The sequence below is a fragment of the Sceloporus undulatus genome, chromosome 2 (assembly GCF_019175285.1).
Source record: "Sceloporus undulatus isolate JIND9_A2432 ecotype Alabama chromosome 2, SceUnd_v1.1, whole genome shotgun sequence".
NCBI lineage: Eukaryota > Metazoa > Chordata > Lepidosauria > Squamata > Phrynosomatidae > Sceloporus > Sceloporus undulatus.
Genome location: NC_056523.1, coordinates 43529248 through 43554773, shown reverse-complemented (window position 1 = coordinate 43554773; position 25526 = coordinate 43529248). Strand labels below are relative to the sequence as shown.

Below are 25526 nucleotides of genomic sequence, written 5' to 3'. Positions count from 1 at the left end.
CTTTGAAGACTGACAATGTTGGCAAGTATTAGAGCACAATTGTTATGAGTACACAAAAACTATTAGTTTCACCTGATATCATAATCACAAGGAGAAAAAGAATGGAAATGTTAAGGGACAGAATTGGGAAACTGGCAGTCTGTTTAGAACAGGGGTAGGCAACCGTTTTGAGCTGGGGGCCGAGTTGCTGTCCCTCAGACAACTGGGGGGCCGAAGCCAAAAAACAAATAATTAAATAATTTTTTTTTAAATTTTAATAAATAAATAAACCTGGACAAATGTAGGACAACGTTTTCAAATGGTGGACACTTTTTTTAAAAAAAGTGGAGGACACGCAAAAAAAATTGCTGATTTTTTAAAAAATGTTAATATAAATGCATGTTTCTGAGGCGTCTATAGACAATTGCTCCCCTTGCCCCTGCGCGCGATAGGCCAAAGGCCCCGGCGGCAATCGGCGGCAGGACTGGGCTGGGGCCAGTCCCAAGGCCTCGCTGGGCTGCATCCGGCCCGCGGGCCGCAGGTTGCCTACCCCTGGTTTAGAAGATAAGGTAATGCAGTTTGGAAGCTACACCATATCTGCACCATACACATGTGAAAAAACACTTGCTCAAGTCAAGCATGGATAGATATAGAATTGTGTGTATTCTTAATCACCAGTGGAACAAGACCATCCATGAAAGCATTAAACTAGTTTTTTATACTGTTTGACCTCTAAAGATTACCAGCCTGACTAGTTTTACATACATACGTTTGCATTTTGATTATGTGATTATGGGCTCTCCTATTAGAGTGGGCCCTTGGTATCTGCTAGGGTTTGGTTCCAGGACCCCCTACGGATACCAAAATCTGTGGAAGCCCAACTCCCATTAATTACAATGGCATAGTAAATAGTGTCCCTTATATACAATGGCTAAATCAAGGTTTGCTTCCATGGATACGGAAGGTGAACTGCATCGGCTTCCAGGTAAAGCAAGAATTAATGATGCATTGGTTTTAAGTTGCATTTATTGTGGTGTCAGCATCAGAGAGATCATGAAAGGCAATTCCCCAATGAGGATGACCACTTGGGCAGAAGTATAAGAGATGCTTCCGAGGGTGCAGCAAAGCACAAGAGAGACAAAGGAAGACAAAGGACTTTTATCACATGGGAGGCTTCCCATGAGTAAGTCACCATGAAATCATTAGAAATCATAAAAGAAGCGTGATCAGGGTTCACACACCCACATACTTCTCCCATGAGTAAATTGTCAAGGAGGCATTGGGGCTTTCTTCCCCCATCAGTAAATCATCATGGAACTGCCATTTGGCAATAATAGAAGATCCCGTTATCAAAATGGCATCTCCAAGGATGATTTACTGACCGGAGAAGTGAGCTCTGATGCCTCCATGGCGATTTACTCACGGGAGAAGCACACAGGGTTGTGAACCCCGATTATGCTTCTTTTACGATTTTTAACAATTTCATGGCAATTTACTACGGCAAGCCTCCCATATGAAAGAGTCCATAGAGATGCCTCACTTAAAGGAACCTAGGTTGCAGGCTGGGCAAGAAAGCCCAGACTCCCAGCTTCGCATGATTCCAATTCTATGATTCTATGATTCTATTCTTTGAATACTCAAGTCTCAGAATTCCAGATACAGAACTCCATCTGTACTGCAAATAGAATAAACATTACTTTTAGCTAGTTGTGTTAGTGGTTTTTTTAACCTTTCGCAGATGTAGACAGACTTTGTAAAAGGTACCTTTTTTGTGAGAGGCTTTCTTAACTGATGTACATCTGTATATTGTTTCCAGCTGATGTAGACATTCTTTATGAAAGAAAGTAGGATACAAATAACACTAAGACCCTTCTCATTAATGTCCAGGTCAAAGGTCAGCAATTCTACATTTATGCAGATGTACCAAATTTGTATTAGACTTTCTAGAGCACACGAGCTTGATCTTCTGAATGCAGACTTTCAATGAGCAGGTATCTGCTAAATTTGTAGTTCACGTCAGTAAAGTTCTGCTATACTTTCTCCTAATGTATATGCACTCTTTTCATGAGCTATGCAAGGCTAAGCAGGCCAGATCATAATTCCTTGTAGACTCATCAAGGTATTTCAGTCCCACTGGGTCTTGTAACCAACTATAATATTTCATTAAATATCATGCTCATACCAGATTATTAAGTAGGGAACACACTAATTTTAGAAAACTGATTATCTGGCTCTTTATAACAGAGTGTTATTGCAGTTAAGGTCAGATTTTATGCAGAAACTATGGCAACAAAACCGCAATATGCCTTCGCTAACAATGCTGGCTGCTAGATTTATTAGCAGTGCTGTTCTACTTAACATCTAACTCAACCTAGTTGGCATGCTTGTCCGCGGTGCTGCCCAAAGAATTACATGATTTCTGCAATGGGTAGAAAGTACTTAAATGCAGCTCCTAGGCTTAAAAAAATATGTTTAAACTGGCTTCAACTAATCTTTCTTGATTCCCAATACTAAGTGGGCATACTTCCCTTTAATATACCATGTTGCCTTATAAACACATTTAATAAATAACAAGGAAGCAGGCTGCTCAAATACCTCCCTGGATACAGGAGACCAGTGTAGATTCTCTTCATTAGTGCTAAAGTTGGACTTGGGCCAGACTTCATTTCTTTGGAACCATGAAGCAAAACGGGTAGCTTTTGGGACTTAGCTCAGCAGTAAAGCATATGCTTGCATACAAGAGCTCCAGGATCAATCCCCAGTATTTCTAGCTAATCATGGGGAAAGCTCCTGCTTGAGACTCTGGACAATCGCTGGAGACAACAGATTGCCACTTCCTGTGTTCTTCACTTAATGCAGTACTCCTTTGTTAAACAATGCTTTACTGACCATAAAGCAGAGTGAAGCTGCTGCCTAAGGCAGCTGTTTTGGAATAAGCATAAGAGGAGTCATGATGGATCAAACCCAGTGCTAGTCCTACTAGGATAACAGGAAATACTAGACACCAGTCCTAGTCCAGCATTCTATTTTACACAGTGGCCCACAAGTTGTATATGAGAAGGCCACAAACAAGATATGAGCCCAACAGTCACCCCTACATACACACATGCACTACTCATCCTGCTCAACAACTGATATGCAGAAGTACCTGCAACAAGGGGCTATCAGAATGACCTCTGCTATCTCTGTTCTTCTTCTTCTCAACAACCTGAACAACAGAGCCACTAAAGGGAAAGCATAACACAAGTCCCTTGGCCAGGTGATCCTTAGAGCACTGAAAAGCTAATGTCCCCTTTGTCTAAAACTTCAACATGAATGAAGGCAGTTTACAATTTTCCAAAGAGATCTACCCACAGGGTCCCAAACCTTTAGACCAATGTGAATATCAGGGATTTCAAATCCTACTCTCCTTCATTCAGACTCACTCTGCTCAACCAACTGGCCTGGGCATTCAGCTGTCCCATGAGGCATCCCCCCCTCAGGCCTGCGTTGGTGGTAAGAATGACTTTCCTTGGCTGCTGGATAGGGATGCCCAGTTCAAGAACTTCAGAGAGCCACCACCTTAAGGATGACTTTACTGTCAGGGGAAGCTGGAACCTCAGGGGATGCCTCTCATCAGGAGAGGAGCCACTGCAGCTCTCTCAGATGGAAGCACAAGCAAGGAACCAAATCTATACAAGCAACCATCAGCCCAAGAAGCCCCTAAGGCTTAGCCATCACCATCACCATCTAGGACTAGCCAAGCACCCTGCTCACCAGGGACTGTTTGTTGTCCTTTTTGTCTTCCAGGAGGAACATTCTGTGCTGAATCATGTCTATAACAGCACCCAGATGCTGCATCCTCTGGACTGGTTCCATCTGACTCTTTTATATCTTGATGATAAACCCATGAGATTCCAGACATTCTATGGTGAGCTATACATCCTCCCAGTCCTTCAACCGTGAGGGCAAATGGAGCAGCAGATCATATCCAGGTGGACATGCACCTTCAGATGTGCCATCAGAGCCACTAAAACCTTTGTGAACACCCTGGGGAAGCCAACAGACCAAACGGTACATCTCTGTATTGAAAGTGTTTCTCCATGTAGGCAAACTGGAGGTATCTTCTATGTGTGAGTTGCATCAGGATAGGCAAGTATACCTCCTGAAGTTTGAAGGAAACAAGGAATTCTCCCTCCTGAAACCTTTCCAAGATGGTCCTTAGAGTCTCCATGCAGAACAAGCATTGAGACATGTCTGCTCCCAGCAGCAGGGAAAATGCTGAAGGTGAGCCCCCCAGCTGCCTCACATGGAAAGGATTAGTTTGTCCTGTCTCTGTCTGCCAATGTAAAAGGCTAGACCCCTGTTAAACATAGTGGACTGCTGATACCTAGTCTGGGACTTGGGGCCAGACCAATCTGAAGTCCTGTTGTCTAAACTGGGGCTAAGAGCAATGAAAGGTCTGGGTGTGGGACTGAAATGACTTCCTTTCATCTCTCTTGATCAAGGATGGCAATACTCTTTTTATTGTTGGTCTCCACCAAAAGGTCACCCAAGGAGTCACCAAACAGGGGAAGGATCAGGACTGTATGTTCTCTCCACCACCAGGCCAAATCAGCTGCCCAGCTGTAGCAAAGTTTGAATGCAGACAGTAAACTCAAAGAAAAACTCAAAGTAATTCATGTCCACTTAAAACTGTAACAAAGTGCCCAGAACAAGCAAAGCCCTGCCCTGTTTTCTGCAAAGCAGGGCAGACACTAGGGAAGGCTTGGCAATTAATAAAGCATTATTATATTTCATTTCTTTAACTATCAATCCATTTTATTGAGTGCCATTGTCTTGCAAAATGATTCTGGCTGTAGTTATTAAATACCTTATATACACTTTAAATTTAGAAGGATCAATATCTTTTCTTATAATACAGTATCTTCTAAGTCAAAAGCAATGCAAACCCCCAAAGACTGGGTTTTAAGGACAAACACAATATATATAATTTTAGTTAATTCTTACTAAAGAATTACTGATTCTTACAATTTAGCTGGATGGGCACCTGAACTGAAGAAAGCAGCCAAATATGGTAGGGAATTTTCTGCTCAGTTGGTTGCAATTTTAGAGTCACCAATAAACAGACTATTCTAGGTAATATACATTACAGCATATTAACAATCAGGTCATAATAAAACCAAGATAAAACGTGGATCAGAAAGTAAATAGACTGCACTGCATATAACCATAATAAAACCACCAGCAAAACAGAACAGTCCCAATGCCATCGGGCCTGAAGAGGAAGAGCCCAGCCCTCCCCTCCCTCCTTCCAACTGTCATCTTCTGGCCTGGGAGGGAGTGAAAGGACATGCCCAACGTCATCGGGCCCAGCCTCGATTAAGAAAAAGAGCTCTCCCTCCAGTCCATCTGCCTTGGTCCAGGCCTCAGAGGGAGAGAAGAATGCTGGACCTGATCCCCCCACCCATTCCCTTCTCCTTTTGTGCCATGTCTTTTTAGATTGTAAGCCTGAGGGCATGGAACTGTCTGTTATCCCCTCTGTTGTAAGCCGCCCAGATTCCCAGTGATTGGGCGGCATATAAATAAATTCTATTATTATTATTATGATCTAAAATCACTAAAACCATCTTAAAATGCCTAGTAAGATAAAAATGTATCAGTTGAAAGGAAAATAATGTAAGCATCAAGTGAATCTCTTGGGGTAGAGCATTACACAGAAAGGATGCCACTACTGAAAAGGTCTTCTTCCTTACAGCTACCTGCCAGATCCAATTCAGTAAGGAACATGGAGGAAAACCTTAAATTTTTAGTTCAGATAACTATGGGCTGAAATATTCCTTCAGAGAACCTGGCCATCAAGTTCTTAAAGGCCTTAAAAATCAGCACATTGAATCATGCCTGAAAAAAGGCAGTACAGTCAGCAAAATACTGGTAGAATATACTAATATCATCTGGTCCCAGTTCATAAACTAGAATAAACAGTTATAAAATCTAGTTTCTAGATCGTTTTAAAAGGCCGATATAGAATGCACTGCTGCTGCTGCTGCTGCGGTTGTTATGTGCCTTCAAGTCATTTCCAACTTACAGGAACCCCCACAGAGCTTTCTTGGCAAAGTTTGCCATTGCCATCTTCTGAGGCCAAGAGACTGTGATCTACCCAAGGTCACCCAGTGGGCTTTTACATGGCTGAGTTGCGATGTGAACCCTGGTTTCCAGTCCAACGCTCAAACCACTACAGTAAACTGGCGTATAATGCACTGCAATAACACAAATGGGAAGATTACCAGTGTTTGAATAACTCCAGTTGCATGTACAGCGCTGTGTAAATTTACAGCGCTTTATAAATAATAATAATAATATCCCCACTTTGCTCTGGTTACCACAATGTATTATATGTGGGACTTCCTTTCATAATGGTCCAGAAACTATGAATCTAGATCAAAGATTGAGACCAACTGATATGAGTATATTAGGACAGTACTTTGCTGACAGTACTGGCTAAAAAAAATGAAAGGTGCATCAAACTATCCAGGCCATTTGTGCTTTTAGAGACAGATATGGCTCTAACACCACCCCTAAAACAAACCAGATTGTTTATAAACAGTTGAACCTCTAATCCAAAAAGATTCAACACTACTGAACCATACAGATGATAAACCCACAACCTAGTATCCAGATTAGATCTTGGTTGAGATTTCATTTTACCCTCCTTCTGGTCCAGTGCTGGCTGGGGCTTCTATGCCAGTGAGATATGGAAGGGGTTGACCAAGGTGCTATTTTGAGAATGAGGATCAGCTCCCTGGATAACTCCTTCAAGCTAAGGTGAAAATGTGGGGCAGGTCCATTAATACAGAAGCTATGAGCTGCCACTGACCCAATCTAATATATCACCCAACCTCTGGTTCATAAACAGTGTTCACGGGTGACCCTAATGGAGAGACAGTACCAGCACTCATCATTCTTCTATTGGGTGTGGAAGGTTACAAGGTAGTATATCAATCAATATGACCACTCAGAACAAATGCTACTGATATCATTGTAAGAAAAACAGCTAGTGACAGGCCATCATGACAGTGATTTTGATTTAAGAGGTAAGTCCAGAATGTTACAGAGAATGCTTCCATTTTTAGTTAGGCGAACTGATTGAAAAGTAATAGTGGTCCAAGTAATCAATCCAAAGTTTGGGAAAAGGGGAGCAAATTTGTTTTTCTAGTATCTTGCCTAGCACCAGCAGCTGATCTTGCTAGCCAGCATGGGCCTTCAAACATCACACAGACAGGACATAAGGCATATAACAGCACCAAACCGATAAGAACTGGATTTGCTGAGCATAAATAAGCTAAAAAAGAAAACAGTAGAAACTTCTGAAAAGTCAGTGGTATGCACTTCGAGGTCAGTCAGCCTACTGGAGAGACTGCTAGACTGCTGTGTACATTAAATAGTTCAAGATATACAAAGTACAGTATCCTGCTCTTTTTTCATATCAGCATTTGATTACAGAGGACAGCTCTGAAATTAGCATGCCCCAAATTTCTTACATTTCTTAAATCTACTGAACTCTATGTGGTGTACCAAGCCAAAGACAACTTCTCCTCACTGTCTAGAATCATGCCACCTCTCCAAAATATATACTTCTTCAAATGTTAGATGCTCAGCAGCTGCTGTTGTTGCTTACCCTTGCCTTCCTCTGAGGCTAAGAGTGCAAGGCTTGCCCAAGATCACCCAGTGGCTTTCCATGGCTGAGCAGGTATTTGAACCAACACTCATCCAACACTCAAACCAACACTCACACTACTTCACCACACTAGCTCTCCTAATTATATCCAGTTACTCAAGCACAATAAAGAAAGTGTTTTGTGATACCAGTACTTGGAAACCTCAGAAACACAGTATGGCTTAACACGTGAAGACCAAACAGTATGTAAAAATACTTACCTTAACCTTCACTCCAAGAGTATTTTTTAACTTTTCGTGCATCCCATCAGCTCTTTCCTTCCAGCATCATGCCAAAAAGTGTCGCTTAGCAACAGAAGTGGAAAGGTACTCTAAATTAACCCTATGAAGCACATTTGGTCAAAGCATTTTAGTGTAGGCATGTGAGGCAGCATGAACAATGTTTCCACCAGAATAGATAGCTGAGTAACAGAAATAATCTTTACACATTATCCATTGGGTACAGAGAGCCACAAGCCGGGTGTTATACTGCTAAAAGAAATACAACATGTGTACAGTACTATCAGCTTTTGAAGAGCTGTTCCCTCAAGCTGTACATTAACCCCAATCTCATGTGAAAGATGTAAAACATAGAACAGCCTCATATACAGATAATTTCAATCTTATGTCTGATGAGTTGGAGAGAAAGCACTTTCGATGTCCCGGGAAAGTAATGTGTTTAGGTCACATCTTAATGACACTATTAGCTACAAACTAGAGTGACTGAGGAAGGGTAAAGAACTGTGGCTCAAATGACATGAAAAGGACAGGTTGCTTACTTGTAGCTGTGTTTCTTCTAATGGTCATCTGTGACTTTACACACATGGGATGCAATGCACCTGCACAGTGCTGGTTCGGAAATTTCAAATCAGTTAGATGGTGTTTTTGGTGGTAGCCCCATCCCTCCACACCCCCATGTATAAGCCTCCTCCAGTGTCCACACCCAAGTTCGGAATCCACAGCAGCAGGACCATAAAGGAGTGAAAGTAACACAAGAGGGAAGGAAGGACGAGTAGTGTAAGGCCACAGTTACAAGTAAGCAACCTGTCCTTTTTCATGGTCTGTGTGACTTACACACATCAGAGCCATCAACCTCAAGGGAGGAGGGAGTTGTCACGTAATAGAGGAAAGGAGACAGTCTGTCTAAAGGCAGCATTCCTCTGAGATCTGTTATTGATCCTGTAATGTTTTGGAGATAAATAAGGGGTCTCTGGGACCACATCACAGCACAATAAACAGTGTGAAGAGGCAATGTCTGCCAAGAAGGCCATGGATGTGGAGGCAGATCTTGTGGAATGAGCCGTGATAGGAGATGGGGAAAGTTTGTTCGCCAGCTCATAAGCCAAAAGGATGGCAGAAGTTACCCACACGGAGAAGGAAGATAGGGAATCCCATTTAGCTATTGTGGTGCCCAATCTGTGAGTGCACTCAAGCTTGTCATCTGTGGAACAGACCAGTGTCATCGGATGGCAAGATTATATGATGTTCTTGGCCTGTGAGGAGACGCCTGATAAACAAGACCAAATGTGGCATCAGAGCGCTATGACTCCCATGATGGTCCTAGAAATCTGGTAATCATCATTCTGAAGATGATCCAGGAAGGGGAACAATTTACCCCCAAAATTTTATGGTAACCTCCCATGGAGGGAGGGTAGGTGACCATGGAAACATGGAGTGAAAAGCTAGCATAGACTGTCCTACCCAGACAGTCAATCTTCCTCTGTTTTGTCAGGAGGGGAAGGACCATGGGAAGGACCCCTAGGTGTTGAAGTCAATTCATAGTCACGATCAGATAGTTCCAAAGTGGCAGTATGTTGAAGTATTATAAGAGAGCAATGAAAGAGAGTGGCACTGGCTCAATGCTGTGCTTTTAGTAAAAGAGAGAATTGCTCTCAGAAGCTCTTAAAGATGCTACAGCTGCAGTGGACAAAAAAGAACTGGGGTGTGTGCAGGAGGCTTATATAGGGAGGTGTGGACGGGTTGGGCTACTGCCAAGAAACACCAGCTATCCGCTTTGAAATTGCTTTCCGAATCAGTACTGCACAGGTGCATTACATCCCATGTGTGTAAGTCACAGAGACCATGAAGAACCTTCAGAATCCACTGGCTAATGCAAAATAAGATGATCATAACCTCACAGGGCAAGTACAACAAGTTGTGATACAGAGCCATTGTTATAGTTAGCCCTAACAAGTAAATACCAGAGACAAATAAATACCAGAGATCCAGCCTAAAACCTTAGACAGCCACTGCCAGTGAATGTTGACAATACCAGATGGATGAACAAATGCTGTGAATCTTTCTAAGACAGTTTCCTATATTCCTATACTTTTCTATGCTTTTCTGCATGGTAATGTTCTTCAAGAATGCAAAGTTACCATACTTTAAGAATTACAGAATATTTTAAAAGTTACCATATGGAAACAATATCAGAAAGAGGCTTAGAAGGTATTTTCTATTCTTGAATCTTTCATGTATTTTGAAAGCTACAGTAAAGGAAGTGTTTCAACTTTTCATAGGGTCTAGTCATATATTTACACACAAGTTTCTGTATTTCATGTGCTTTCAGAGTGCTTCTATTGTGCAATCACCTTGTCTCCTTCATGACAGTTTATGGATATCATCTTTAACCCTCCAATACTTTCTGATTGTTTTTTCCCCCCATTTCTCCCAATAAAGTCAAAGAAACAAGCTTAACTGCAAGCAAATTTTTCTAAGACTGGACTGCAAGGAAAATTATCACAGAAGAGGAAAGGCCCTGCTTGATCAGAAAACTCCTGTGCCACTTTCTTTCATAGCAACAGATCATCCCAATTACTCTCCTAGAACTGATATAGAGTATGGGACTTGTCAGAAGCCTTCTCAAGACAATATCATGATGACAATGGATATCTCATTTTAAAGTTTTATATTCAAAATCGCTTAAAGATTCAACATCCTCTGGTCTCTCTCCCTCTCTCTCACACACACATTCACCAGGTCAGTTAAACACCCATCTCAAGTCAACATTAGAGGGAGCAACCAGAATACTCTGGGAACTGGTGACATTAAAGTAAACAGATGTGAGATGACAACTAAATCATAAAATTCCATTCCTGACCCATCCTAAATTTTCCTTTTGCCTACTTCCTCATGTGTTAGAATACAACTCCATAACTGTGAAGCATTTGGGACAGACATGAATGTGAAGATATTCCTGAGACATAATGGTTCTTTCCAATATTCTTTGCACTGCAAGGAAAGAAATGCAGGAACTTCTTATTTCCACCTCTTGGAAAACTCACAGATAATTATAAAGGTGTTGTGGCAGAAACTATGTACAGCAAGCAGAACACCACTCAAGGAGTATGTTACTAAGGCATAAATGAAAGCATGGAAAAATACAATGCCAACTCCTCCAGAATACTTGCAATTTGTTTAAAACAATTTAGATAACAGAAGGACAATCTTTCCTTTTCCTTCCCCCCACTCCTTTTAACTCAAGAAATGAATACTAAATGAGACTTACTCTATGTTTAATTCTGTGGTTCACTAGAATGTTTCCTATAAAGATTTAAAATTTGAACAGTGAACACTTGTACTTGTGCAACATGTACTGAACTGAAGGCCAAGGTCACTCATTACCACATACTAATACAAATGTACTTAGTACAAATATACAGCTCCTTAGTACATTTCTCAACAGAAATAACTACTACAGTGCCTTTACAGTTAGAGATGTTTCTCTCAAATGGGGCTGGGAATGGTGCAATCCTCATAGATGTAGTTGAACTAAGGAGTCCTAACCAACATTGAAGGACTGAAAATAGAGTTGGGGCCTAGTGTCCTCACACCATCAGGCCATGGAAATCTGTCAAATCCAATCCCAGATTCTCTTTTCAAAACAGGCCAACTTGACAGATTTCCATGGCCTGAGGGTGGAGGGGACATCAGGACAAAATGCTTCTGTATAGTTGAAAGAATAGTTTGGCCATATGTGGTCATTTTTCAATAGAATAGGGAATCCTTGCCTGAGGTTTAAGGAAACATCCAGAAGCAAAAACATCTGAAGCTATCCTGTGCGTGAAAGAAGAGATGGAAAGGGAAAACTTGCCAGCTAAAGATTCACTGCCACTTGCTCATGTAGCAGGAAACCATGGTTTCCAAACAGACACTGCAGAGTTCCACTATCCCAAAAGTCTTCCGTTTTATCATGAAATTACTAGGGCCAAGTGCACACCAAGTAGTTAAAATTACCAACAATGCTTCAGTGCTAGTCATTTAATTTTTCATTTAATTTATTTTAATATTGGAATATATAAATGTAGAATAATTCAAATTTAGGTTCATTTTCAAGCTGTGGATGGTTAATTCCATAGATAAAGAATCCATGAATATGGATAGCTGACAGTGTTTTTTTTTTTTTACAGAGAAGCCTTAAGTGCTATAAATGGTTTTCAGTTATTTATTTAACATTTTTAAGTGTTTTCACAACTGTGCATCTCCTTAAGGGCTCTGGTGGGTCAATGGAAAATTAATGTCATTCATAGATAGTAAGTAGACAAAGAGAGTCCTCCACATTTTCTTTGAATTATAACTCCCATTTCACCTAGCCCTCAGCTGGGACCTGGCAGAAATTGGAGTCAATCAACATCTGGACCACCAAAGGTTTCCTGCTCCAGGGATGCATAGAAATTAGTACAAGACACAGATCCTATCAGAAAACAAGTCTTGCAGTTCTCACTATCACCAGGAGTCCTTTATCAACCAAAACCAACAATGCAGCACTGAAAACTGAGATCTAATGAAGAGTATATGTAGGAGCACCACTAATTCAATTAACATTCCTTTAAAGAATCAATGAATACAGGCATTTAAAACTGCCAGAAGAAATCATAAATTCAATATTTGTATTATTAATACACCACTAGGTTCAAAAGAGATTACCTCTCCTTTCCATTTTACCACAGTGAAGAGTGCCTGAATAAAAAGTAGATGATTTAAAAAAAATAAAAAAGGTGAGGTCCTGTGATCAGACCCATTATTTGCAAATTAAATTTCTTTTAAGGAGCTCAGCTTTAAATTCACAGAGCATCTATGAGATCAAGCCAGGGACCAGTGGCATCTCTAGGGTTTCCGTCACCTAGTGCAGTAACTCATGGTGTCACCCCTACCACTGACCCATATTACATCCATACAGAATCTACAGTAATGTTTTCTGTATTAGTATGGTAAAGGTAGAGCTCTTCCCTTGACAAGATTGTCTAGATATGTCTGACTGTATTTACTCAGAAATCATAATTTCCATATATCACTGAATGTAATGAAAATAGTTCTGCCATAAACAACTGGCAAAATTTAAATTATCTTATAAACTGCAATATCATATGCACATAATAAGTGTGTTTACATCTACATAGTTTCATGTGATTAAAGTGAACATTAAGTAAAATGTGATGTTTTTAATTTAAGTTTTAATTTTTTAAAAATTGAGTTTTTTAAAAAATTAATTAAAAAAAATAAAATATAAATTTTGAAATTTGAAATGTTTTTCTCCTCCCACTGATCCTCACCCCACTGACACCATCTCTTGAGCATTTTAAACAGATATAGACAAATGCCACAGCCTGGTGTCACCCCCCCCCTTATGGTGTCACCGCATCCACAGCACCAATGTAGTGACACCATTGCCAGACACTGTCTGCACTTCTTTTTTGCATTGACCTGTTTATTCAATACTTTTTAAAGCACAGGATGAATATTCAAGTCCACAAACATGGATGGAAAGAAATAACATTCTTGAATAACCTATCAGTCACAAGAATTTCTCATCCACAAAGATTCAGGTATATTCTTACCAAAGGTAAGTCCATCAATAACAGAAAAATGGAAATAAATGTATAATGCTGTGATTTTCCAGCCTCATCCAAAATGGATAAAAGTGTCACCATATTCCCAAAATTAAATTAATGAGTGAAAAATATTCCATTTAAGATATGCAGTTGCCATTTCAAACGAATCTGACTAGAACACCAAGGAGCATCAGCTGAATGGCAGAAACTAATAAGAAAAGAAATGCCTCACCTCTGAATTTTTTGGGTGGATTGTTAAGATCTCCTGTTTCTGGCTGGACAACACACCGATCATCCACAAGTCTGAAAACAAAACAAGAAAAAAGTGAAGATTACCAAAAAGAATCTTGGATTGTTAGCATCACTGAATCTTCATGATTGGACAGGGATTCTGCAAGAATCAATTTACTGTATATTCTTGACTATAGGCCAAAATTATGGATTTTGATATGACCCGTGGATAAGTCGAGGATAAAACCTAGGGGCATGTAACAAAGGACGTAAAAGACAAGTTTATTGTCTTCATACAGAAATGTCTTATTTGGGCCCTTTTAAGTTCAATTCCTCTCACCATGTATTTGTGGGGAAGCACCAAACAGGTGCTACCATTGCCGTTTTCCTGCCCAAGCATTCAAAAAGGCCAGAAGTGGCACTAGGAGGGAAAGAGTGGAGGGGGTTGTTGCTTCTTTTAGGTCAGCCCGGGACGGACTAAGCTCTTCCCTTTTGCCACTCAGAGAAGGAGAAGAGTTAAAATACAGTACTTACACCGACCAGTGGGTAAGTCAACCCAGCTTTTTTGGGTCAATTTTTAACTAAAATTTCTAGACTTATACTGTACATGAATATATACATTAAGAAGGTATTCTTAGAGACAAGTAACCCAGGGTGAGGGATCAACACAAAAGGCCAAGTCATATGCCATTCCCAAGACCCAGCTTGTTTTGTACTTCTCATTCTTATCACTGCCCTTAGAAAATGCAACTTTCATTTCACCTACTCAAAGGCATGCTGGCTTCAGTCCTTAAAATCTTTGAAAACTTAGTGGTATAGTAGGAATTCAAGAAATAAGAGGATAAAACAAAGATATACTACATGATACCTACAAGGTACTCAAAACTTCAATGTGGTGTTTGTATTATTTCTGGGCATCACATCCTAAGGACACTGACAAACTGGGAACCTTCAGAGAACAGCAGTGAAAATAATGACGGGGGGGATACAACACGAATCCTATGACTAGTGGCTGAAAGAACTAGGCATATGTAGCATAAAGACTTGATTAATTGGAGGTATGATAGCAGTCTTCAAATGTGGAGAGAACACAGGGAGATTAGAAGGCTGAGAACAGCCAATAAGAGTAAGGTGGAATGGGTGGGGGATGCTCCCAAGAGCATGTATAAATATGGAGACAGAGCAGTGTTTGGAGTTAGTTATGAGAGATTTATTTTACCCCGAGGATTTTAGAGCCGAGTAGGATGAGGGAGACTGCTATGAGGTGCAGTTAGAAGGGAGTTTATGTATCCAAGATAGGGAAGAAGTTTTATTAAAGCTTTCAAAGTTTATTTCTTGTAATAACAAGCAATATAATAAACAATCCAAAAGTTTCCTGTATCTTCATTACCCTGGTTGTACATAGAGTTGTTACATACAGATTGCCGTATTTTCAAATTTAAAATCGAGTAAACTTCCACCATATAACATATGCCTTGTGTGCTTATTATCTTTTAGATTAATGTTTCCTTACAAAATTAACATATCTTGATAACTCCAGTCTAAATAATGCTTTGTTATTTTTAATCTCTCTATCCTCTCAATGTTAAGTAGTATTATTTAACAAAAAGAAAATCTTATTTGTTTATGTTAACTTATATATCTTTCCATTGATTTCCACAAAAAGATTTTAGAGCCTCCCAATCTCTTCCCACCTCTTCCTCATCCTTTCCTTGAATAATATTAGTTAATCTGTCCATTTCCATCATGTCATATATTTTTAACAGCCACTCATCTATAGTCGGAATTTCATTAGTTTTCCAATATTGCGCCAAAAGTAATCTACTTGCTGAGGCCATATACAAAATTTTTGTATAGGGAAGAGTTTCACTGAACCCTGAGAGGTTAACAGCCAAGGAGGCTGGGGAATACTGCTATGAGGGGCAGTTAGAAGGGGTTTAGTACCCAAGTTAGGGACAAGAATGGTCCAGATTTAAAGTGGACATGTTAAGATGCTGCGAGTGATATAGTGCTAGGTGGCAGTGGAGATTGTTAAGTCACCTGGGGAACGGAGGCAAATATTAGTAAACTGAGGAAGTTTAATAATAGTGACTGGTGTAGTCACAGATAACCATAAGGGTTAAGAGCACAGAGGCTAGATAAAGGTTCTGTGGGGACTAAGATTACAAGGCAATGTTTGATAGATCAAGTAAAAGAAACTGTTAAACCTTGTAACTACTGAAGCATTTATACATCGTATCCATCTTGGATACCATCCACCAAGAAAGATACTGTAATCAACCTGATTTGTAAATAAAGTCATTTTGTTTGTTCAACAAGCAGTTGTCTGAAGTGCTTAAAGAAACATATTCGAAATGCTACCAAAAGAAAGAAAAGACTTTCATTAGTTGAGGCACATCAGAGAGCGGGTGTGTAGTTATCAATTAACAATTGGTGTCAAGCTGTTGGGACTTTAACAACCCAGAGGGCTGGCATCTGAAGAGAGTTATAGTGTGGGAGACACCAGGGGAGAGATCCAAGTTCGAGTGTTCCCGTCAGAACAGGTGGCAGCTGAGGAGATAGTTGGCACGCCTTCACATATTTGGTGGCAGCAGTGGGATCAAAAAGACCCATTGTGCTGACACCTAGGAACTGTTTGTAATAGTGAGAGGTGGGGTGTGCCCCATCCCGTGACATCAAATATCTGAAATACTGCTATGTAGAAAGCAGCATTATTGTTCTCTGCTGCTCCAGAAAGCAGAACTAGATTCAATGATTAACAAGTACAGAGGAGCAAATTTTAGGAGAAATTTCCTAGCAACGCAAGCTGCTTGGGACTATCTTCACTGTGTCTGGGCATATTTAAACAGCGGCTAGACATTCATAATCAGAGATGGTGTAGTGTTTAATGGAGGTGACTAGACAATCTCCAATGTCCCTTCCAGTTCTATAATTCAAATACAATAGGATCCCTAATTGTAAGGCAGCCATTCCTAACTATCAGCTTCTCTTGATCTGTAACCTAGTTCTTTGAGATGCAAAGCAGCAAGAAGACAACACTGGTTTAAAATGGCTTTAACAATGCTTTGGGAACCCATAATTTAAGACTGTAAGCATATACTCACCTCTCAACTCAGTGGGGTCTGTTTTGTGCTGTAAGAGTTTTTGTGTTTTCTTCATATGCACATGCTGCAACAATTAGAGTAATAGAATCTAGCTTATAGAGCCAGGACTGTGGGCTCTTGTCTGTAAATTCTTACTCGCCAGCTCTCAAACTAACCTCTCAACCTATGTTTTTAATTGTACTATTCTTTTAAATTGTAAGCTGTGCTGAGTCTCCATTTTGAGGGCAAAGCAGGATATAAATAAATATAATAAAATAATATAATGATAAACTATTTTACCAGACTTCCTAAAAGAATAAAATATGGTTGGAATTATACCATATTTAGGTACACTATCCTAAGTTCCTTGGGTGAGCTGTATTATGCATATATGTATGTAAAAATACGTAATTAGGTAGCTATGTATTATACATGCCCTTCCTCTTAAGAATTACACGTTTAACATCATGAATTGCATGTCAAAAATTGCAAATAGCTAAAACCATAAATTACATATATTTGCTAAAATACAATAAAAACAAAAACAAACAGCAACTGTCAAAAACAGCACAGGAGGAATTATAAGTACTTTAGACCAAAAAGAGACCCACATTAAAATAATCTTTCGCAGTTCAATTAACTCCAATTGACATAATAAATTAAAGAAGCAGTTTTGTCACAATTAATTCAAAAAATAATAACACCTTTGAGTATTTAACCATGCAGAAGAAAAGCTATTCAAAATAAGGTATTCAACAAATACTGAAAAAAATAAATCCAAAGTAGGCAATGGAAGAAAGTAAGAATTATATCAGTTTGAAAATTATCACTAACATAAAGCAAGGGGGGAGCAATACATAGTCTCTTCCAAGTACTGGTTTGATTTACAGGGATATCCCAACAGTTAAACAATCCACAGATACTTAGAATTCCTCTCACACATGGTTTGAAAATGGATTTTATCCTGTTTTAAATCCAGATTTTCAGCTTCTCTTCTTAGGTAGTGAAGCACAAAAAGATTAACTTGCTGGCTGGTTACAGAGCCTTCATCAACAGACCACTTGAGAGTAGTAACTGCTAATCTCCTTAAAGAGAATAGTTGACACTTACCAGATTTTTCTTCCCTGCCACCATGGCATCTAGAAAGAGCCAGCTACCAGAGCAGTTTCATGTGGTAAGCCTTTTATACATGAAGAATATAACCTACTCAATAGCCCACTGTGCATAATTTGCTTGGCACTTTGCAGATAAAATTGCTCAGATCTGCTCTGACTTGGATGCTGTAATGAATACAGATCCAGTGGACATAACTTTGCTTGTCCAGTGTTAAGATTTTTCAGTTTGTAGAGCTCAAGAATCATAGAGTTGGAAGAGACCACGAGGGTCATCCAGTCCAAATTCCTGCAATGCAGGAAGACAGACAAGATTCTTGGAGAAGTGAGAGCCACAATATGCGTTTTAGATCCTTGCCCTTCTTGGTTGCAAAAAAGCCAGAATTTCTGTTTCTAAATGTCTTTTCAGCAGTAATAACTTGACCTTTAATGATTTATTTGGGTTGTTAGAAAATAAAGGACCCATAAAACCAAAGTGGTCATAGACAGGCTAGTGAAATACACTTTTTGATTCAACTTAAAATAAATCAATAGAAAATAACTTCCTGGATTCAGTATTCTGCATACTTCCGACTGTCCCAATTTGGCAGGGACAGTCCTGCTTAACCCTCTGTCACCCCATTTTGTCAGCTGCTTTTAAAATCTCCCAGTTTTTCTCTCCTCCCACTTTCTCCCTTTGTCCTCCACTTATATCAGTTGCTGCAAACTGTGTTCAAAGTGCAAAAGTAGTTCATACTGAACTAACTCAACAGGGACAGAGGAGAGGATGGGTAATCTTACCCTTCCAAGTAGGTTCAGGCAAAAGCAAACTGCAGCTGCCTCTCCTAGCCTATGCGTTTTTCTTCATTAATATTTTTCCCATCTTGACCACACTCTGATGTTGCTAAACTAAAAACAATTTCTCAGCCTTCCCAGAAATGAAAAGAGCAGTCATAAAGTCTCATATTCCATATGTCAGTGTGGGGTGTGACTTATGCATGGCCCAACGCAGCCCCAAAGCCACCCACCTGCCCATACGTGAGCTGGCTTCATGGTGCTTCGGCAGCATGGTGTTTAGATGCCGCATGCCACCTGAGTGCCACAAAGCCGTGGCAGCAGCAGAAAGGATGCCCTTTTGCTGGCTCAAAAAGGACCAGCATTTTGCCAGCTCTTTTTAAAACAGCAAATTACCAAATTGGGGCCATGGCGGCAGTTGCTGCAGCCCTGATCAGGTGCCTTAAGGAGCAACATAAGGTCACCGCCCCCTTCAGGGCCACCTGTTTCAGCCCTAAGTTTGCAAAGAATGTTAAGGGCCTGAACACAGCCTACTTTGTGGCAGAGAAATAAGAAGTGACACAATATACAGACATATCCAGCAGAACATGGCACTTTCAAAAACAGTTAGATCTGGTTACAAAAAACCCTTCCCTCTTTGTCCTCTTCATAGTACATAGTTCATTTGGAGCTGCACCAGAGACACAGACAGCCTGCTGAACCTGTTTACTCAAGTGCTTAGTAAGACAAGATTGGAGTGATTCCTGTAGAAATTCAAATGCCAGCTCTCTGATTAGAGGTTCCATGACTTTCGGTTTCTTCCTGGTATCTCAAGGCCCTTGAAGCATCAAGTTTATAATCTCAGGCTTGCGAAAGCAAAAGACATTCAGTCCAGCCCAGTCTTCTCACTCATTCTCAGTCCATTCCCGCACCCCCGAATGTTCTTTCAGTATCATTATGCCTTTTTCTTTTACTTGTAACAAGAAGATGAAGTCCACAGAGATACAGAATAGTCCGCCTCAATCAGCCCTCGAAGTGTTTTGTGTGGCCTTGAATGAACTCTGCTACCCAATTTACTGCTGATTGCCATCATCAACTGACCCTCCCCATTGCCTCTGACCTCACCCCAGGCCTACAGACTGGGAATCACCTCTCCAATGACAAGCGGTCTGAGGATACACTAGAAGGGAGATTCCCCAACTCTGGTCTTTTAAGTGTTTTGGATTTCGACTCCCAGAAGGCCCAGCCAGCTTGGCCAACAGTCGGAAATTCTGGGAGCTGAAATCGAAAACATCTGCAAGACCAAAGTTTGGGAATCTCTTGAAGCTGGCCTCCGATGCCAGAGATCCCAAAATATATTCTGGGTGCTGTGAGGATACTTCATGATCCTCTGAATATAGCTTTCAGATCTGTTACAGGAGGCACCAGGAATTCATTCTTGACCTCCTGAATGTTAAAAGCCAGAGTGTCTTCTGCACATACTTAAGAATCACTCTCACACAGCTCTTTAAATGTTGTAGGACAGAAGGTGTTTTGATAGCTGCTGTCAGACTGTTCTATGATACTCTGGGTGCCACCCTCAGTATTGCTTATGAAACTTACACACTCTTTTTAAAAAACTGACTAGAAAACAAAAGAGATGAACACCTGCCCTTAAAGTTCTATAGCTCATAGGAAAGAATGGATTGTTCATTTACTGATGTAAGAACTTGCCAAAGTTAGCAAATTTCTCCATAAAAAGGGGAAAGAACATCAGACATGAAAAAAAAATGCAGATGTATGAAAAAATGATAGATTTTACTATATAGGCAGAGGGTTTTCAGTGCTTAGTTCTTGAAAGTCTTATTTTTTGAAATCCTGTCTATTCAGATGGATTTTTTTAAATCTAGAAGTGAATTTGGTCTAAAAGGCATTGCATCCATCTGCATGCATCAAAGCCGTACTTCAGCTTCAGATTGATAGGGGAGGCTGAGGCAATGCTGGAAGGAAAGTAAAAGTGATGATGCCAGTCGAAATGGCCTGTACACTTGCAACAGAAGCAAACCAAGTAAAGAATTCCAGAGTCATAGAAAATAAAGACTCAAGTGAAAACTTTGACATGGCTCAAGGGTGTTCTTGACTAGCGATGTACACGTATCCTGTACATCAGATAGTGAAAAAAAATTTTTTAAGATGACAATTCCCAGAACCTCTAGCCAGTTTTGGCCTAAGTATGTATGGGGGTGGGATGGGGGGTGGGGAGGGAGCTCTACAGAAATCCAGGACCGTAAACTCCACATATATGTATTTCCGTATGCATATTGTCTGTAGTTTGTTCCAAGTGTGTGAGCATGGTAGCTCACTTGTCCAGGCAACTCTGCTATGTATTTCATGTTTATTTTAGTGCAAAGACGTGTATATTGTTTACATATGAGGTGCCAAGAAAAATCATGCAAGAGATGAAATTATTAAAACCTTCAGGGCCTAAGTAATTCACTCTAAAATGTCTATGCACATAGTTTTGAACTATTAATATGTTCAATATGTTTTTAAACTATTTAAATCCCCCCCACACACACACTTTTCCTTCTTATGCTGAAACAGACTACTGTGGCTATTTTTTTTGAAAACCACTGTTTGTCAGGTTCAGATGCATTTGAGTAGAACTGGTAAGAGAAATTGTCAAAAGCTTTCCCACTGCCATTGGGGATGCATGAGAATCACTTCTCATGATGTACAACTACAGTTTAGCATGTGGTGGAAAACTTGACCTTCCAGATGCTGTAAAAATCCAATTCCCATCAGCCCCAGTCAGCATGGCCCATATTCTGGGATGATGGAACTGCAGTCCAACGACCTTTGGAGGATCTCAGCAGGGTTCCTGCTTTACTATAACATATAAACTGAGCTAGCAACTCTCCACAAATTTTGACCCCAAACTTTCTTAACAAATTCCTAAGAAGCAGAGAACAAGTTAGTGTACCTTATATTCAAAACTAAGTAGACAGACAGACAGACAGACTCTTCTGATAATTAGTACCCAATCTACTGAGATTTTCATTATCCTTTGATTTAACCTAATTTCTTCATCCAACCTCCCACATCAAGAGATGAAACATTAGCAGTCTCTAAATAACCTGGTCTCTACTGTTGTTCAATGTTTGTTTATACAGTATCAATAAGCTACTTTGCTTTACCTCTTCTCAGTCCTTTCTCAATTTGATCAGTAACAAGAGTGCTTTCTAAATAACAGAAGGCAATGACATGTTGCTGGCCTTTCTTCAGCCTTCATTTCAAGTTCTTCAGATAATAAACTACCCAGCTCCAGTTTCCAATATTTCTCCAAGACTGCCTTCAGCAGCAGCAAAATAAAGATAAAACTATCATGTTGGGGGAGGCAGGGGATTGTTAAATGAAATGTTTACAACGTCTGCTGAAATAGATTCACTCACCTGGGAAACTTCTTAACCCAGGATTTATAGCTGTAGGGAAAAAAGAGACACCCAGCACTGTTAAACACAGGATGACGGCATCCACTTCTAGATGACTAGTCCCATCTTTCTCCACCGCGAACTCATAAAACACACCCTGCATCATACGGAAATTGCCACCCTTACCCCAAAGTGCTGATAAATCCATTTGTTGAACCCTCTGCGTACAAAGAACAAATGTCTCCAATGTGCAAGAAGCTTGACATCTTGTCGGACATCTCTGGCTTGGAGGCCCTGAAGGAGGAAAAAGAAAAGCCATCAGGAATTATTAGAAAGGAACCTTCTTCACATTCTATTCTAAAGATGTCTGATTGAAGTGAAAGCTTTGTTATTAATTTCCTTTTGCTAGTATTATTTATACATCTTCATGGAGGGGAAATCAAAAATTCAATTATCATTTGGCAATACTCACCACAATATAATTAATGATCAAATCTAAATACTATAAGGTTATGCATAATGAGCTGCATCTAAACTAAGTTAATTATACTTAGTCATAACTAGAGATTTGTGATGTGAAATGACAGTTCTCTAACACTATTCTCTAATAATCTGAGAATCTTCTAATTTTTCATTGCCATTCTGAATAAATTTTATCCAACTTTTGGATCATTCCTGAATGTTGTAACGCTTTCTTGGGCATTTCAGATGGTATGAAAAATGTATAGACTGTTCCAGAATATTTTCTAGTTCATACTGTATCCAAAATTTGGACCATTAATGAATGTTATAGAGCTTTCTTGAGCATTCCAGGTGGTCTGATAAATTTATAGAGCGTTATGAAAGATCAGTTTTAGTAAACTGCATTAACATTATTAACTTTAGCTTTCACCAGTACCTTAAAATACACACTCTGTATCATCTTCATCTTCCTTCCCAATGCAGCTATGTTTTTCCATCCCTTATTTTCATCCCTACAACTCTTTTTATTTTAAAAAAAGTAAATTTTGAAAATACATATAACAAATCCTAAAACGGAATTTTCAAAAATTCTTTGGTTGGAAAATATTGCCTAGAATACTCTCCAAAAGCTTATTTTCAAGTATTTTACAATACTAGTTGTGACTAACTTTTTACACTGATTTTATGCAGCAACACCTAGTGCTCATTGGCACTGCCCAGGCAGAAAGGCAGGTAATGAGAAAGGTCACTACAACAAGCCTGGTATATGCAAGCCATGAGTGCAAAAGAGAAGGGTTGAGGGTTTTCTCTGACTACAGACTACAAAATATTACAACCCATATTTTATTACAGCCCATCAAATCAAAGCAAGCTAGAATCTCTCTCTCTCACTCACTCACTCTCTCTCTCTCTCTCTCTCTCTCACACACACACACACACACACACACACACACATTATTTTGAACCCACTAGCTCTCTGCTTGGCAAAGTATGCTTAATCTAGCAAAATCTTACTGTTAAAACTGGTTACAGATTATAAGAGCAGACATTCTAGATCAGACCAGAGGCCTTTATCTTTCCACAGAAACTGGACAGACACCTCTGGGAAGCCCACAAGCAGGAAGCAAGCCTTATAGCCTCCAACTGCTTGTGCTCCCCAGAAATTGGCTGTGTGAACATTTTCACAGATATCCAATTTGTATGCTATTTAGCTGGGTCATGGCAGGTCCTGCCGAAGTGTATCAGAGCCATAAATGGACATGAGGCAGAATGGCCTTGCTTGATGTCTTGCTTTGACAGTGGAATCACCAGTGCCGTGTGCACCCAAAAGACTGTTTTCTTGAGCTCTGCCTGCAACATGATAGTATGCACAATATCAAACAAGAAACATGCCACTGGTGGAACCTAATTGAGAGAATAAAATAAGAGGAAAACAGTACATTGTTTATGGAGCTGAGGGGGAGGGCTCTCTCACCATAAAGAGGCAAGACAAGCAAGTAAGCGTGACCCACCTGTACAAACTTAAGAGACAGTGGCGGGTTACACACCGCCATTTAGTACGCGCTCCGCGCATCCTAGGGTTAGGAAGGGGCATGCTAGGGTTAGGAAGGTTCTCACCTTCCTAACTGCCCCTCTCCCTAGGACGCGTGGAGCGCATACTAAATGGCAGTGCCCGTCCACATGGGTGCTGCCATATTTACGTCTTGGACGCACAGCGTCCAGACGTGGCACGGCGGAAGTGACACCGCGAGTGCGCGCCTCATGGCACCACTTCCAGGGGCCAAAAAGGAGCGCCATTTCGATGCTCCATTTTAGCTGCGCTGGGAAGCCTCGCCGTCTGGCCGCTGGGGCTTTTCGGCGTAGCTAATGGAGCCGGCGCCAGACCACCCGCTTTTGGGCGGTCTGTAACGCGCCAGTATTTAAGTCTAGATCCATCTGAATAGATTCAATAAATAATAATAATAATAATAATAATAATAATAATTTGTTTTATTTATATACCGCTATTCCAAAGATCATAGCGGTGAACAGCAAGTAAGCTAATTAGCAAGTAAGCTAATTTGCCCCCAACAGTCTGGATACTCATTTTAGCGACCTCGGAAGGATGCAAGCCTGAGTCGAGCTTGGACCCTTTTGCTGGTCTTGAACTCGCAACCTTGTGGTTTTGAGTGAATGGCTGCACTACAGGCATTTAACCACTGTGCCACCAGGGCTCCTAATGAGCTGGTTTAAGTCACATACCTATGTTTAAGGTGCCAATCTTTGGGAAACTGCTCCTGAACTTTATTTGTAAGCTATTCTGCTATACTGGTCATTCAACTGACTTGCAGTTAGAGATGTCAAATAGCTGGAATTTTGTATCTATGAAAGTTTCCTTTCTTCACTCCCCACCACCTCAAAAATGAAATTAAGAGTGGTGGAAATTATTATTATTATTATTATTATTATTTATTATTATTATAACCTTTATTTATGAGGTGCTGTAAATTTACACAGCGCTGTACATGCAATCTTTTTAGTTAGACGGATCCCTGCCCCGGGCTTACAATCTAAAAAGACATGACACAGAAGGAGAAGGGAGTGGTGGAGGGAAAGGGTAAGAGGTCCGCAGTCCTCTCACCTCCAGGCTGGACAAGGCAGATGGATGGAGGGAGGGCTTGGCTTCATAATGGATGGTTAATCATTTCCAGGGAAAATACATACTCTCAAGTAGGATAATGCATATACAGTACATAGCAATAAGGAATGGTTGATAAACAGGCACCAAAAGAATATCAAATAGTAAGCACAATTAGCAATGCCTGGGAAGGCTTCTCTGAACAGGATGGTTTTCACCTCCGTTTTGAAGCTGGTTAAAGAAGTGATGGCTCTTGCTTGTGGAGGGAAGAAGGTTCCAGGAGTGAGGGGCAGCTAGTAAAAGGGGCGAATCCGGGATGGGGCAGAGGAAATCCTGGGCTGAGACGGAACCTT

The 25526-nt window shown here is 40.3% G+C and overlaps 2 protein-coding genes across 6 annotated transcripts in view; one reads left to right on the top strand and one right to left on the bottom strand.

Moving 5' to 3' along the window:
• Positions 1 to 25526, top strand: part of SUMF1 (sulfatase modifying factor 1) — an 891645-nt gene that overhangs the window by 691684 nt on the left and 174435 nt on the right. The window lies entirely within an intron of this gene.
• The window catches only part of ITPR1 (inositol 1,4,5-trisphosphate receptor type 1), a 276298-nt gene that overhangs the window by 214717 nt on the left and 36055 nt on the right, over positions 1 to 25526 (bottom strand). For all 5 annotated transcript variants that reach the window (XM_042448619.1, XM_042448620.1, XM_042448622.1 and 2 more), the window contains exons 2-3: positions 22281 to 22388; positions 13738 to 13808 (exon numbers count right to left, since the gene is read on the bottom strand). In XM_042448619.1, coding sequence (XP_042304553.1) covers positions 13738 to 13808; positions 22281 to 22372 — 163 coding nt within the window. In that variant the 5' untranslated portion in view covers positions 22373 to 22388. The remainder of the gene's footprint in view (positions 1 to 13737; positions 13809 to 22280; positions 22389 to 25526) is intronic.